This window comes from Rhinoderma darwinii, assembly GCF_050947455.1.
Source record: "Rhinoderma darwinii isolate aRhiDar2 chromosome 12 unlocalized genomic scaffold, aRhiDar2.hap1 SUPER_12_unloc_9, whole genome shotgun sequence".
Taxonomy (NCBI): domain Eukaryota; kingdom Metazoa; phylum Chordata; class Amphibia; order Anura; family Rhinodermatidae; genus Rhinoderma; species Rhinoderma darwinii.
Genome location: NW_027461880.1, coordinates 91,671 through 109,503, shown reverse-complemented (window position 1 = coordinate 109,503; position 17,833 = coordinate 91,671). Strand labels below are relative to the sequence as shown.

Sequence of the window (17,833 nt, the reverse complement as noted above, 5' to 3'; positions counted from 1 at the left end):
CTGGACCCCTAAATATATACAGACCCCAGACTAGACCCCTAAATAAATGCAGACCCCTGACCAGACCCCTAAAAAAATACAGACAAAGACCGGACCTCTAAATAAATACAGATCCCAGACCAGACCCCTAAATAAATACAGATCCAGGACTAGACCCCTAAATAAATGCACACCCCAGACCAGACTCCTAAATAAATACAGACCACAGACCAGACCCCAAAATAATTACAGACCCCAGACCAGACGCCTAAATAAATACAGACCCCAGACCGGACCCCTAAATAAATACAGACCCCAGACTGGACCCCTAAATATATACAGACCACAGACTAGACCCCTAAATGAATACAGAACCCAGACCAGACCCCTAAATAAATATAGACCCCAGACCAGACCCCTAAATCAATGCAGACCACAGACCAGACCCCTAAATATTTACAGACCCCAGACCAGACCCCTAAATAAATCCAGACCCCAGACCGGACCCCTAAATAAATACAGACCCCCAGACTGGACCCCTAAATAAATACAGACCCCAGACTAGACCCCTAAATGAATACAGACCCCAAACCAGACCCCTAAATAAATACAGACCCCAGACCAGACCCCTAAATCAATACAGACCCCAAACCAGACCCCTAAATAAATTCTGACCCTAGACCAGACCCCTTAATAAACACAGACCACAGACCAGACCCCTAACTAAATACAGACCCCAAACCAGACCCCTAAATAAATGCAGACCCCAGACTAGACCTCTAAATAAATACAGACCCCAGACCACACCCCTAAATAAATACAGACCCCAGAGTAGACCCCTAAATGAATACAGACCCAAGACCAGACCCCTAAATAAATACAGACCCCAGAGTAGACGCCTAAATGAATGCAGACCCCAGACTAAATCCCAAAATAAATACAGACACCAGACCCCTAAATAAATACAGATCACAGCCCGGACCGCTAAACAAATACAGACCCCAGACTAGACCCCTAAATAAATACAGACCCCAGACCAGACCCCTAAATGAATACAGACCCCCAGACTGGACCCCTAAATAAATACAGACCCCAGACTAGACCCCTAAATGAATACAGACCCCAAACCAGACCCCTAAATAAATACAGACCCCAGACCAGACCCCTAAATCAATACAGACCCCAAACCAGACCCCTAAATAAATTCTGACCCTAGACCAGACCCCTTAATAAACACAGACCAGACCCCTAAATAAATACAGACCCCAAACCAGACCCCTAAATGAATACAGACCCCAGACCAGACCCCTAAATAAATACAGACCCCAGAGTAGACGCCTAAATGAATGCAGACCCCAGACTAGATAACTAAATAAATACAGACCCCAGACCAGACCCCTAAATAAATACAGACCCCAGACCAGACCCCTAAATAAATACAGACCACAGACCAGACCCCTAAATCAATGCAGACCACAGACCAGACCCCTAAATATTTAATGACCCCAGACCAGACCCCTAAATAAATTCAGACCCCAGACCAGACCCCTAAATAAATACAGACCCCAGACCAGACCCCTTAATAAATACAGACCCCAGACCAGACCCCTAAATAAATACAGACCCAAGACTAGAGCACTAAATAAATGCAGACGCCAGACTAGACCCCTAAATAAATACAGACCCCAGACTAGACCCCTTAATAAATACAGACCCCAGACCAGACCCCTAAATAAATACAGACCCAAGACTAGAGCACTAAATAAATGCAGACGCCAGACTAGACCCATAAATAAATACAGACCACAGACCAGACTCCTAAATAAATGCAGACCTTAGACCAGACCGCTAAATAAATACAGACCCAAGACCAGACCCCTAAATAAATATAGACCCCAGACCAGACCCCTAAATCAATGCAGACCACAGACCAGACCCCTAAATATTTACAGACCCCAGACCAGACCCCTAAATAAATCCAGACCCCAGACCGGACCCCTAAATAAATACAGACCCCCAGACTGGACCCCTAAATAAATACAGACCCCAGACTAGACCCCTAAATGAATACAGACCCCAAACCAGACCCCTAAATAAATACAGACCCCAGACCAGACCCCTAAATCAATACAGACCCCAAACCAGACCCCTAAATAAATTCTGACCCTAGACCAGACCCCTTAATAAACACAGACCACAGACCAGACCCCTAACTAAATACAGACCCCAAACCAGACCCCTAAATAAATGCAGACCCCAGACTAGACCTCTAAATAAATACAGACCCCAGACCACACCCCTAAATAAATACAGACCCCAGAGTAGACCCCTAAATGAATACAGACCCAAGACCAGACCCCTAAATAAATACAGACCCCAGAGTAGACGCCTAAATGAATGCAGACCCCAGACTAAATCCCAAAATAAATACAGACACCAGACCCCTAAATAAATACAGATCACAGCCCGGACCGCTAAACAAATACAGACCCCAGACTAGACCCCTAAATAAATACAGACCACAGACCAGACCCCTAAATGAATACAGACCCCCAGACTGGACCCCTAAATAAATACAGACCCCAGACTAGACCCCTAAATGAATACAGACCCCAAACCAGACCCCTAAATAAATACAGACCCCAGACCAGACCCCTAAATCAATACAGACCCCAAACCAGACCCCTAAATAAATTCTGACCCTAGACCAGACCCCTTAATAAACACAGACCAGACCCCTAAATAAATACAGACCCCAAACCAGACCCCTAAATGAATACAGACCCCAGACCAGACCCCTAAATAAATACAGACCCCAGAGTAGACGCCTAAATGAATGCAGACCCCAGACTAGATAACTAAATAAATACAGACCCCAGACCAGACCCCTAAATAAATACAGACCCCAGACCAGACCCCTAAATAAATACAGACCACAGACCAGACCCCTAAATCAATGCAGACCAGACCCCTAAATATTTAATGACCCCAGACCAGACCCCTAAATAAATTCAGACCCCAGACCAGACCCCTAAATAAATACAGACCCCAGACCAGACCCCTTAATAAATACAGACCCCAGACCAGACCCCTAAATAAATACAGACCCAAGACTAGAGCACTAAATAAATGCAGACGCCAGACTAGACCCCTAAATAAATACAGACCCCAGACTAGACCCCTTAATAAATACAGACCCCAGACCAGACCCCTAAATAAATGCAGACCCCAGACCAGACCCCTAAATAAATGCAGACCCCAGACCAGACCCCTAAATAAATGCAGACCCCAGACCAGACCCCTAAATAAATACAGACCCCAGACCAGACCCCTAAATAAATGCAGACCCCAGACCAGACCCCTAAATAAATGCAGACCCCAGACCAGACCCCTAAATGAATACAGACCCCAGACCAGACCCCTAAATAAATACAGACCCAAGACTAGAGCACTAAATAAATGCAGACGCCAGACTAGACCCCTAAATAAATACAGACCCCAGACTAGACCCCTTAATAAATACAGACCCCAGACCAGACCCCTAAATAAATACAGACCCAAGACTAGAGCACTAAATAAATGCAGACGCCAGACTAGACCCATAAATAAATACAGACCACAGACCAGACTCCTAAATAAATGCAGACCTTAGACCAGACCCCTAAATAAATACAGACCCAAGACTAGACCCCTAAATAAATACAGACCCCAGACCAGACCCCTAAATAAATACAGACCCCAGACCAGACCCCTAAATAAATACAGACCCAAGACAAGACCCCTAAATCAATGCAGATCACAGACCAGACCCCTAAATAAATACAGACCCAAGACTAGAACCCTAAATGTATACAGACCCCAGACCAGACCCCTATATGAATACAGACCCCAGACCAGACCCCTAAATAAATGCAGACCCCAGACCAGACCCCTAAATAAATACAGACCCCAGACCAGACCCCTTAATAATCACAGACCAGACCCCTAACTAAATACAGACCCCAGACCAGACCCCTAAATAATTACAGACCCCAGACCAGACCCCTAAATAATTACAGTCCTCAGACCAGACCCCTAAATAAATACAGACCACAGACCAGACCCCTAAATAAATACAGACCACAGACCAGACCCCTAAATAAATTCAGACCCCAGACCAGACCCCTAAATAAATACAGACCCCAGACCAGACCCCTAAATAAATGCAGACCCCAGACCAGACCTCTAAATAAATGCAGACCCCAGACCAGACCCCTAAATAAATGCAGACCCCAGACCAGACCCCTAAATAAATGCAGACCCCAGACCAGACCCCTAAATAAATACAGACCCCAGACCAGACCCCTAAATAAATACAGACCCCAGACCAGACCCCTAAATAAATGCAGACCCCAGACCAGACCCCTAAATAAATGCAGACCCCAGACCAGACCCCTAAATAAATGCAGACCCCAGACCAGACCCCTAAATAAATGCAGACCCCAGACCAGACCCCTAAATAAATGCAGACCCCAGACCAGACCCCTAAATGAATACAGACCACAGACCAGACCCCTAAATAAATGCAGACCCCAGACCAGACCCCTAAATAAATGCAGACCCCAGACCAGACCCCTAAATAAATACAGACCCCAGACCGGACCCCTAAATAAATACAGACCCCAGCCAGACCCCTAAACAAATACAGACCCCAGACTAGACCCCTTAATAAATAGAGACGCCAGACCGGACCTCTAAATAAATACAGACACCAGACCGGACCCCTAAATAAATACAGACCCCAGACTAGACCCCTAAATCAATTCAGACCACAGACCAGACCCCTAAATAATTACAGGCCCCAGACCGGATTCCTAAATAAATTCAGACCCCAGACCGGACCCCTAAATAAATACAGACCCCAGACCGGACCCCTAAATAAATACAGACCTTAGACCGGACCCCTAAATCAATGGAGACCCCAGACCGGACCCCTAAATAAATACAGACCCCAGACTAGACCCCTAAATAAATACAGACCCAGGAATAGACCCCTAAATAAATACAGACCCCAGACTAGACCCCTAAATAAATACAGACCCCAGACTAGACCCCTAAATTAATACAGACCCCAGACCAGACCCCTAAATAAATGCAGACCCTAGACCAGACCCCTAAATAAATACAGACCCAGGAATAGACCCCTAAATAAATACAGACCCCAGACTAGACCCCTAAATAAATACAGACCCCAGACCAGACCCCTAAATAAATGCAGACCCCAGACCAGACCCCTAAATAAATACAGACCCAGGAATAGAGCACTAAATGAATACAGACGACAGACCAGACCCCTAAATAAATACAGACCATAGACCAGACCACTAAATAAATGCAGACCCCAGACCAGACCCCTAAATAAATGCAGACCACAGACCAGACCCCTAAATCATTGCAGACCACAGACCAGACCCCTAAATATTTACAGACCCCAGACCAGACCCCTAAATAAATACAGACCCCAGACTGGACCCCTAAAAAAATACAGACCCCAGACCGGAGCCCTAAATAAATACAGACCCCAGAACGGACCCCTAAATAAATACAGACCCCAGACCAGACCCCTTAATAAACACAGACCAGACCCCTTAATAAATACAGACCCCAGACCAGACCCCTAAGTAAATACAGACCCCAGACCAGACCCCTAAATTAATGCAGACCCCAGACCGGACCCCTAAATAAATACAGACCCCACACCAGACCCCTAAATAAATGCAGGCCCAGACCGGACCACTAAATAAATACAGACCCCAGACCCCTTAATAAATACAGACCCCAGAACAGACCCCTAAATTAATTCAGACCCCAGACCGGACCCCTAAATAAATACAGACCCCAGACCGGACCCTAAATACAGACCCCACACTAGACCCCTAAATAAACACAGACCCCAGAACGGACCCCTAAATGAATACAGACCCCAGACCAGACCCCTAATTAAATACAGACCCCAGACTAGACCCCTAAATAAAAGCAGACCCCAGACCAGACCCCTAAATCAATGGAGACCACAGACCAGACCCCTAAATAAATACAGACCCCACACCAGACCCCTAAATAAATACAGACCCCAACCAGACCCCTAAATGAATACAGACCCCAGACCAGACCCCTAAAATACAGACCCCAAACCAGACCCCTAAATGAATACAGACCCCAGACCAGACCCCTAAATAAATACAGACCCCAGACCAGACCCCTAAATAAATGCAGTCCCCAGACTAGAACCCTAAATAAATGCAGACCCCAGACCAGACCCCTAAATAAATACAGACCCCAGACTAGACCCCTAAATAAATGCAGACCCCAGACCAGACCCCTAAATCAATGGAGACCACAGACCAGTCCCCTAAATAAATACAGACACCAACCAGACCCCTAAATAAATACAGACCCCAGACTAGACCCCTAAATAAATACAGACCACAGACCAGACCCCTAAATAAATACAGACCCCAGAACAGACCCCTAAATAAATGCAGACCACAGACCAGACCCCTATATAAATACAGACCCCTAAATATAAACCCAGATTCTGTAGTGTGGATGAAAAGGGTTTTGCTAATAACCTGAGCAAATAACCTTTGTTTATCTCTACTGTAGGAGTGGCATGTATTGCTACTGTGTTCTGCAGACCCCTGACCAGGCCATAAGAAACCCTGGTTGGGAAACACAGCTCTGGACACTAGACTGGCACTCATGATGCCCACATCAGACATGGCAGAGCAGGTTACTGCCAGGCAGGTGCCACCTGAGGATTCCATGACCTCTGACATCACGTGACCTGCACACGACCAACTGCCGTTTACTTTCAACTGTCGACGGCAGCGATCGGACTGAAGTCTACAGGTAGGAAGATATTGGTGAAAATGGCGTCCAATGGACATGGAGAAGACGGAGAGAAGAGAGAAGAGGAGAAGAGGAAGAGGGAGGAGGACAGCGTCACCGGATTCAAGAAGATGATGAAGAAGAGGAGAGGAGCCAAGGACAGAGGATTGGAGGATGAGGAGCCAAGACCTGGGAGCAGCCAAGACCCTGGAACATCCAGCCCCTATGCCAGGCTTACCATCAGCCGCTTCACCATCCACCAGGTCCTGGGTAGGGGCAGCTTTGGCAAAGTGAGTATAATATCTAAATATTTCATTTTATAGGGTGGTAAACCTAAAGTTGACCTTTTATCTCCATCAATTGTTCTCTGTTGTCACCATGTTATGCTGGATGGATGATGGGTGTAGTGTTCTCCTATGGGATGCCTAATAGGACATCCAGAAGTATTCCTGCCCCCATAACCACTACTTTAGTGTTTCATTTTAGTATTTTTCTGTCGACATATGAGAGATTTTGATTTTTGGGGGCACGAGTTGTCGTTTTTAATGGCTCCACTCAATGTACCATATCATTTACTGGGAACATTGTAAAAGGCTGTTTTTTTAGGTGAAATAGCAAAAAAAAAACAAAACAGCAATTCCTCCATTGGTTTAATAATTTGGCTTTTATGGTGTTAACTAAGTGGTAAAAATGACACGTTACCTTTATTCTGCGGGTCAGCACAATAACGGGGATACCAAAATTATATTGGTTTATTTTTTATACTTTTTATCCAATAAAAACAATTTGTAAAAAAATTAATTTGTTGTGTCTCCATATTCTGAAACCCAGAATTGTTTTTATTTTTCTGTTGATGGGGCGGTGTGAGGACTTGTTTTTTGTGGGGCGAGCTGTACTGTTTATTGGTACTATTTTGGGTTACATTAAACTTTTAATCACTTAACTTTTTATTCCATTTTTCGAGGAGCTAAACAAAACGAAATAGAAAAAAGTTTATTTCTTTATTTTGTCTGCAATATTTATGTATCGCTTGAATTGTTCTTTTAGCCTCCTCCTATTAAGCTTAGTAGGAGGACCAAGTTGGCAGACCTTGGGGTCTTCATTAGGCCCCCTGGCTGCCATGACAACTATCTACACACTGTGATCGCGTTGCGGGTAGGGGTGATGGGGTGACAGCGGGAGCTTACCTCTATTTAACTGTTTAGATGCCACGGTCGCTATTATAGCGTATGATCCTGCTCCATACTACCCCCACCAACTAAGATAATTATGTCAAATGTGGGTAAGGCGTGAAGACCTCTCCATACAGGACCCAACAGCAGACACTGCATTATGCTGGGAGCTCAGCTTTGTTCTGCTGTAGAGTCCTGGGCACTACCCGACTGACCCACCTCTCTGTCCACCCCTGTTCCTTCTTCTTCTCATGAGGAATCTCCATTTGTTTTCCTCAGGTGGTCCTGGCATCAGTCCCCGGCCGAAACACCTACATGGCCGTAAAAATGATCACCAAACGGGACAATACGGACGAAATTATGAGAGAGCGGCGGATACTCCTAGCGGCCAGACACTGCCCGTTCCTATGCCACCTCTATGCCGCACATCAATCTGAGGAGCGGGCATTTTTTATCACGGAGTATCTGTCCGGTGGCAGCCTGGAGGCTTTGATCAGGATGTGCGGCTGCTTGAACATCGGCAACGTAAGGCGAGTAAATTATCAGGAGACTGAGGGGGGTGGAAAGAAGAAAAGGTGAGGGGGGAGGTCAGATGAAGGATAATACAGAGAATGCAGAATACAGGCTGCCATAATCAGCGCCTCTTCTCTGCTAGAGACCGCACACACTCCATCATAACATGATATTAGGGAATTGATAGAGGAAGATTTCATGACATTGAGACTCCGCTCTGTTCTCCCCATCAGATTCTACACAGCAGAGATGATATGTGGCCTCCAGTTCCTCCATGGACACAACATCGTCCACCGGTAAGCAGAACTTCCCCCTTCTTTCATTCTCCTTTACATGCTGGAAACAGTGCACCCAGCTTTCCTACACTCCTGAATGGCTATTCTGCTTGGTGGTGCAATGACCCATCCCCCGTCTCCTGGATCACTGGGCGGATTTGTCATTCTCTCGTCTTATTTCTTTGCAGAGATCTAAAGCCGGAGAATATAATGTTGGATGCAGATGGCCACGTCCGTATCATCGACCTGGGATTGGCCCAAGATGGCGTCACCGCCTCCAATAAGATCCGTGGAGTGTCGGGAACGTTGCATTACATGGCCCCCGAGGTGCTTCTTAGAAAAAAATACGGCTCCGCAGTTGACTGGTGGAGCCTGGGGATTGTGGTGTCCAGGATGGCAGCAGGACGCTCCCCATTTTACAACGGCCCCGTCAGGCAAATGGCTATCAAAGCCATCACCACCGCGAAGCCTAAATTTCCAACTTGGCTTAATCCTGACGTGAAACATCTGACCAAGAGACTGGTCCGTAAAAATTCTAAGAGGCGCCTCGGTGTGTGCGGGAACATCAGAGAGCATCCATTCTTCTCCACCATCGGCTGGGAGGAACTGCAGGAGAGGAGGGCACAGCCACCATTTACACCATTTGTGCCCGTTCTGGAGAACCAACATCTGAAGTGGCCAGAGAATAACAAAGCCCTTCACCCCTTGGCCGGGTTCAGCTTCATGTCACCAAGCTGGACCCGATAAGATCTCAGGACAAGGGCCCAGAACTTCATGCCTCCTGACCCGCACCTCAAGTCTCTGCTGCTGTATGTCACCTCGGCTGCCCAGACCATCATCTCTCTCCTTACCATCTTCATGCCACACCTCTGCCATCTTGCTGCTGCACCAGAGCCTTGACTTGTCATCCTCCAATCGCGGGCAGGCATCTGACATCACTCCAGCCTGAAGATCCTCTACACCCCCCAGGAGCGGCCTGTGCTTAGTTTCCATCTGGGGAGATCAGGAATAATAGCCGCATGTTGTAGTCCTGGGGCCGGAGCGGCCATTATACCTGATCTCACCTCAGCACAGGCCAGGTAAGTAATGCACCCACATCACCCACATCACTCACATCACCCCACTATATAATAAGTATAGACACCACACTACATGATAAGTATAGACACCCGCATATAGACACATAGTACATTTAGATTAGACTTTAGCCTTTGATCCTGGGATTATTCTGATCGCCATATTTGGGGTCAGGAAGGAATTTTCCCCCCTTAATATGAGGACAATTGGCTCATTCCTCAAAGGGGGTTTTCGCCTTCCTCTGGATCAACACGGCCTTAAATAGGTTTAGGATGATAGAGTAATAAGTAGTAACACACATAAGTAACATAATATAAATATAGAAAATAATTAAAAATAATTCTTAATTTAATACAATTTATAGTTTACACATAAATAAATACAGCAGTTCATTAAAAATAATAATAAAAAGAATGAATAATTTTCCCCTAGTCTTTCCCCATATTACGCATGTTACACTTCAGCCTTTGATCCTGGGATTTATGCCGATCGCCATATTTGGGGTCAGGAAGGAATTTTCCCCCCTAATATGAGGACAATTGGCTCATTCCTCACAGGGGGTTTTCGCCTTCCTCTGGATCAACACGGCCTTTAGATAGGTTTAGTATAATAGATAAATAGATGACACATACATATACACAGTATATAATAATAGTAGTCTTAATACTTCTAGAATAATCTCCTAATAATAAAATATAACCTTCCCTTATCTGTAAATAAAACTTTCCTTTTACCCCCTACATCTTTGTGCTTGTTTTTATTCCCATTGGACTTCTGTGTAGTAAATGTTGTCCGAGCTCTGAGACCCCCACCAATCACTAGAACGAAGCAGCTGAAGGTCTCGTGTGAGCGCTCAGCCGCTTCCTGTCTGTTCGGCTTTTTCCGGAAAAATGTATCGGCTCATAGACTTTCTATTGAGTCCGTTCACGATACATTTATTTCTGGAAAAAGCCGAACAAACACGAAGCGACTGAGCGCTCACACGAGACCTTCAGCTGCTTCGTTCTAGTGATTGTTGGGGGTCTCAGTGCTCGGACCCCCACCAATCCAATCTTCTGACGTGTCACTATGTCACTATGACATGTCAGAAGTTTGTCAAACGTTTAGCTACACTTTAAAGGTATATGTCAGATTTAAAGCCCAAATGTGGTGTGAACAGAGCCTTACAGGGGTTGTCAGGTTTTTACAATACCGTTTTGCTAGTGGGGTCCAGTAATCTGTGGGGGAACTTGCTGCAAGAGTTTAATTTCCCTACAGCATCTCTAAAGGGGAAGTAAAGTATTACACAGTTCTATAATCACCGGTCTGGGCATGTAATACATGGATGTGATGGTCCTCCTGAGCAGGAGATGATGTTTGTTGCCCCTCTCCATTCTGGATAATTAATCAGGGTCCTGAACGGGGGAACCCACACTATTACCCCAAAATTCCCTAATAGGGCATTTGAAAATGGGTTTTCCAAACCAGAAAACAGCTTTAATGGTTATATAATGATAAGTGAGAGTTTGTTACAATGTATCAGTGCAGGAGAGAGCTGAAGTACAGGCTATTTAGATTGTGGAGGATTATCTAAACGGGATACACTGAATGGGGCACAGTGTGGGATGGAGGATCGGCTACAATGCTGCCCCCTACAGTCAGGGCCCTCACCTCATAGATGCTCCTGTTACCAGATCCTTCACACCAGAGATCAACATTCACGAAGAAGAAAAATCCCCTGCAGAGACGTCCACACCGAGAGATCCAATAGGACTGGTCTATACAAGGAGTCGTCATATCCGGGGGCATATTTACAGCCATGCCCCCATATAATAAATACTTTATTCCTGTATACATGAGAAGTTCTACAACTTTATAATATCATTTATGTTTCAATTACTCACCATTTTCAAGATCTGTTTGCTGTCAGTGAATGAGGACACTCTTGCTTACATTCAGATGCAGTGAACCTGTACATCGCTAGTCCTGCTCTCAGCTAAGAAACATAAAGTAGATTAGGAAGTTGTAGAACTTTTCATTTATACAGCGATTAAGCTTTAGTTACATAAAATCAGAAAACACACAGGAAGAGGATTCATTATCGGTAGTACTACAGTGATCTGGTGCCCGCAGGTATCTAATGGTAAATACGGCCCTGGTGGGTACCTCACCTTTATGTGACAGGCCATAAAATGTCATATAGGAAAAAACGGAAGAAAGAACTTACCATACGGGGATCATATATGTTATGTGGCTGGAAGAAACCTGCAGCACCGACACCAATGGAACATGAGGATGACGCCACTCAATGTGCCGTCCATCACCCCCATCATCCCACGAGTTTCACTCCACCTGTGACTCTGCCAACTAACGTGAATACTGACTAAACACAAACTCTGACCGGCCTCATCACTAGTCCATATTGTCATACAGCCGCCTCCGATAGAGAATTTACCCTAATCCAGTGGTGGTGAACTAACCCCAATCTACTTACATGTGGTTTACAATAGTCAGTGGTTTATATAGTATCCAAAGTCTGGTGGCCAGTGGTACATATAGTATCCAAAGTCTGGTGGCCAGTGGTACATAAAGTATCCAAAGACTGGTGGCCAGTGGTACATAAAGTATCCAAAGTCTGGTGGCCAGTGGTACATATAATATCCAGAGTCTGGTGGTCAGTGGTATATATAGTATCCAGAGTCTGGTGGTCAGTGGTTTATATAGTATCCAGAGTCTGGTGGCCAGTGGTACATATAGTATCCAGAGTCTGGTGGCCAGTGGTACATAAAGTATACAAAGTCTGGTGGCCAGTGGTACATAAAGTATCCACAGTCTGGTGGTCAGAGGTACATATAATATCCAGAGTCTGGTGGTCAGTGGTATATATAGTATCCAGAGTCTGGTGGTCAATGGTTTATATAGTATCCAGAGTCTGGTGGCCAGTGGTACATATAGTATCCAGAGTCTGGTGGTCAGTGGTATATATAGTATCCAGAGTCTGGTGGTCAGTGGTACATATTGTATCCAGAGTCTGGTGGCCAGTGGTATATATAGTGTCAAGAGTCTGGTGGTCAGTGGTACATATAGTATCCAGAGTCTGGTGGCCAGTGGTATATATAGTATCCAGAGTCTGGTGGTCAGTGGTACATAAAGTATCCACAGTCTGGTTGTCAGAGGTACATATAATATCCAGAGTCTGGTGGTCAGTGGTATATATAGCATCCACAGTCTTGTGGCCAGTGGTATATATAGTATCCGGAGTTTGGTGGCCAGTGGTACATAAAGTATCCAGAGTCTGGTGTCAGTGGTATGTATAGTGTCCAGAGTCTGGTGACCAGTGGTATATATATTATCCAGAGTCTGGTGTCAGTGGTACATAAAGTTACCAGAGTCTGATGGCCAGTGGTGTATATATAGTATCCAGATTCTGGTGTCAGTGGTATATATAGTGTCCAGAATCTGGAGTATCCAGAGTCTGGTGGCCAGTGGTATATATAGTATCCAGAGTATGGTGGCCAGTGGTATATATAGTATACAGAGTCATGTGGTCAGTGGTACATATAGTATCCAGAGTCTGGTAGTCAGACAAGACCCATATCTGAAGAAAGTCAAATGAATGGCTCGAAACGTTAAACCTATTTTTGAATTACTACTTTTCGCTATATGTGAAATAAAATGTCCCTTATTGCGTAATAACTTGGAGTGCTGAGTTCCCATTTATTATCTGTGGTACATATAGTATCCAGAGTCTGATGGTCAACGGTACATATAGTATCCAGAGTCTTGTGGTCAGTGATATATACAGTATACAGAGTCTGGTGGTTCATAGTCTATATAGTATCCAGAGTCTGGTGGTCAGTGATATATATAGTATCCCGAGTCTGATGGTCAGCGGTACATATAGTATCCAGAGTCATAGTATCCAGAGTCTGATGGTTAGTGGTACATATAGTATCCAGAGTCTTGTGGTCAGTGATATATATAGTATCCAGCGTCTGATGGTCAGTGGTACATATAGTATCCAGAGTCATAGTATCCAGAGTCTGATGGTCAACGGTACATATAGTATCCAGAGTCTTGTGATCAGTGATATATACAGTATACAGAGTCTGGTGGTTCGTGGTCCATGTATTATCCAGAGTCTGGTGGTCAGTGGTACATATAGTTTCCAGAGTCTGGTGGTCAGTGGTATATATGGTATCCAGAGTCTGGTGTCAGTGGTGTATATATATATATATATATATATATATATATATATATATATATAGTGTTCAGAGTCTGGTGGTCAGTGATACATATTGTATCCAGAGTCTGGTGGTCAGTAGTATATATAGAATCCAAAGTCTGATGTCAGTGGTATATACAGTGTCCAGAGTCTGGTGGTCAGTGGTACATATAGTATCCAGAGTCTGATGGTCAGTGATACATATAGCATCCAGAGTCTGGTGGTCAGTTATACATATAGCATCCATAGTCTGATGGTCAGTGATACATATAGCATCCAGAGTCTGGTGGTCAGTTATACATATAGCATCCATAGTCTGATGGTCAGTGATACATATAGCATCCAGAGTCTGGTGGTCAGTTATACACATAGCATCCAGAGTCTGATGGTCAGTGATACATATAGCATCCAGAGTCTGGTGGTCAGTTATACATATAGCATCCATAGTCTGATGGTCAGTGATACATATCACATCCAGAGTCTGGTGATCAGTTATACATATAGCATCCATAGTCTGGTGGTCAGTGATACATATAGTCTCCAGAGTCTGATGATCAGCTGTATATATAGTGTCTAGAGTCTGGTGGTCAATGGTACACATAGTATCCAGAGTCTTGTTGTAAAGGATCTGCCAGACACAGCTTCTGTGTCGACGCCCGTGGTTAATCAGTCTGCATCTGTTCCTAGGTCTGATAGAGTGACTTGATCTGCTACCACTCAGGCTGGTAGGCTGAGGAGTGGGAGAACCTATCACAGCCTGGCCAGACGGTTCTAGCTCCCGCCCTCGGTCTATTTATACCTTAATTTGCTGCTTGTTCTTTGCCTGTGATTCTCTTGCTTCCTGGCTCTGCTGTTCCTGCTATTACTATTGACCTCTGCTTCATATTGACCCTGGCTTTACTGACTACGCTCCTGCTCTGCATTTGGTACCTCATACACTCCTGGTTTGACTCGGCTCGTTCACTACTCTTGTTTCTCACGGTGTTGCCATGGTCAACAGCCCCGTTTCCCTTGCTTCTGTGTACCCCTGTCTGTTTGTCTGTCGTGCACATATTGAGCGTAGGGACCGTCACCCAGTTGTACACCGTCGCCTAGGACGGGCCATGCAAGTAGGCGGGTAGATTAGGGCACACCTGTCTGCCTCCCTACCCCGACATTACACTTGTGGTCAGTGGTGTATATAGTATATAGAGTCTGGGGGTCAGTGGTACATATAATATGCAGAGTCTGGTGGTTCATGGTACATATAGTATCCAGAGTCTGGTGGTCAGTGGTACATATAGTATCCAGAGACTGGTGGTCAGTGGTACATAAAGTATCCAGAGTCTGGTGGTTCATGGTACATAAAGTATCCAGAGTCTGGTGGTTCATGGTACATATAGAATCCAGAATCTGGTGGTCAGTGGTACATATAGTGTCCAGAGTCTGGTGGTCAGTGGTACATATAGTATTCAGAGTCTGGTGGTCAATGGTACATAAAGTGTGCAGAGTCTGGTGGTCAGTGGTACATATAGTGTCCAGAGTCTGGTGGTCAGGGGTATATATAGTATCCAGAGTCTGGTGGTCAGTGATTTATATAGTATCCAGAGTCTGATGGTCAGTGGTATATATAGTATCCAGAGTCTGGTGGTCAGTGGTATATACAGTATACAGAGTCTGGTGGTCAGTGGTATATATAGTATCCAGAGTCTGGTGGTCAGTGGTATATATAGTATCCAGAGTCTGATGGTCAGTGGTATATATAGTATCCAGAGTCTGGTGGTCAGTGGTATATATAGTATCCAGAGTCTGGTGGTCAGTGGTATATATAGTATCCAGAGTCTGGTGGTCAGTGGTATATATAGTATCCAGAGTCTGATGGTCAGTGGTATATATAGTATCCAGAGTCTGGTGGTCAGTGGTATATATAGTATACAGAGTCTGGTGGTCAGTGGTATATATAGTATCCAGAGTCTGGTGGCCAGTGGTATATATAGTATCCAGAGTCTGGTGGTCAGGGGTATATATAGTATGCAGAGTCTGGTGGTCAGTGGTTTATATAGTATGCAGAGTCTGATGGTCAGTGCCAGTGGTATATATAGTATCCAGAGTCTGGTGGTCAGGGTTATATATAGTATCCAGAGTCTGGTGGTCAGTGGTTTATATAGTATGCAGAGTCTGGTGGTCAGTGGTTTATATAGTATGCAGAGTCTGATGGTCAGTGCCAGTGGTATATATAGTATCCAGAGTCTGGTGGTCAGTGGTATATATAGTATCCAGAGTCTGGTGGTCAGTGGTATATATAGTGTCCAGAGTCTGGTGGTCAGTGGTATATATAGTATCCAGAGTCTGGTGGTCAGGGTTATATATAGTATGCAGAGTCTGATGGTCAGTGCCAGTGGTATATATAGTATCCAGAGTCTGGTGGTCAGTGGTATATATAGTATCCAGAGTCTGGTGGTCAGTGGTTTATATAGTATGCAGAGTCTGATGGTCAGTGCCAGTGGTATATATAGTATCCAGAGTCTGGTGGTCAGTGGTATATATAGTATCCAGAGTCTGGTGGTCAGTGGTATATATAGTGTCCAGAGTCTGGTGGTCAGTGGTATATATAGTATCCAGAGTCTGGTGGTCAGGGTTATATATAGTATCCAGAGTCTGGTGGTCAGGGGTATATATAGTATCCAGAGTCTGGTGGTCAGGGGTATATATAGTATCCAGAGTCTGATGGTCAGTGCCAGTGGTATATATAGTATCCAGAGTCTGATGGTCAGTGCTAGTGGTATATATAGTATCCAGAGTCTGGTGGTCAGTGGTACATATAGTGTCCAGAGTCTGGTGGTCAGGGGTATATATAGTATCCAGAGTCTGGTGGTCAGTGATATATACAGTATACAGAGTCTGGTGGTTCGTGGTCCATATAGTATCCAGAGTCTGGTGGTCAGTGGTATATATAGTATCCAGAGTCTGGTGGTCAGTGACAAGACCCCCGTATCCCATGTAGAATGTAATGACGTTCATATCTCCTCATGAGGGTATGTTCACATGGAGTATTTTGGCGCTGTTTACGATGCGGAAACTGCGTCGGAAACAGCAAAATCCAGAATAAGGGAAAACATCCGACATATTTCCTGTGTAACATAGAAGCAGCTAAAGATGAGAACTAAGGCAGTGTTCACACAGAGTTCTTGCAGGTAGAAAAATCTAATTTTGACCTGCCTGCATGATGTTTGCCGTGTTTTTCGGCCACGGCCATTGAGCGCCGCGGGCAAAAAACGCAGGGAAAACTGCTTTCTCTGCCTCCCATTGATGTCATTGATGTGCCCTCAGAGATATACTGTGCCACACATGTGCCCTCAGAGATATACTGTGCCAGACATGTGCCCATAGAGATATACTGTGCCAGACATGTGCCCTCAGAGATATACTGTGCCACACATGTGCCCTCAGAAATATACTATGCCACACATGCACCCTCAGTAAAATACTGTGCCACACATGTGCCCTCAAATACATACTGTGCCACACATGTGACCTCCTAGATATACTGTGCCACATATCTGCCCTCAGAAAAAAACCTGTGCCACACATGTGCCGTCAGAGATATTCTGTGCCACACGTGCCCTCAGAGATATACTGTGCCACACAAGTGCCTTAATAGATATACTGTGCCACACATGTGCCCTCATACATATACGATGCCACACATGCACCCTCAGTGATATACTGTGCCACACATGTACCCTCAAAGATATACTGTGCCA

The 17,833-nt window shown here is 45.0% G+C and overlaps 1 protein-coding gene across 1 annotated transcript in view; it reads left to right on the top strand.

Moving 5' to 3' along the window:
* The window catches only part of LOC142698209 (protein kinase C delta type-like), a 285,129-nt gene extending 274,509 nt beyond the window's left edge, over window positions 1-10,620 (top strand). Inside the window, exons 3-4 of the mRNA XM_075847853.1 lie at window positions 8,301-8,830; window positions 8,998-10,620. Of these exons, the coding sequence (XP_075703968.1) occupies window positions 8,733-8,830; window positions 8,998-9,556 (657 nt within the window). The 5' untranslated portion in view covers window positions 8,301-8,732 and the 3' untranslated portion in view covers window positions 9,557-10,620. The remainder of the gene's footprint in view (window positions 1-8,300; window positions 8,831-8,997) is intronic.
* Window positions 10,621-17,833: the final 7,213 nt, after the last annotated feature.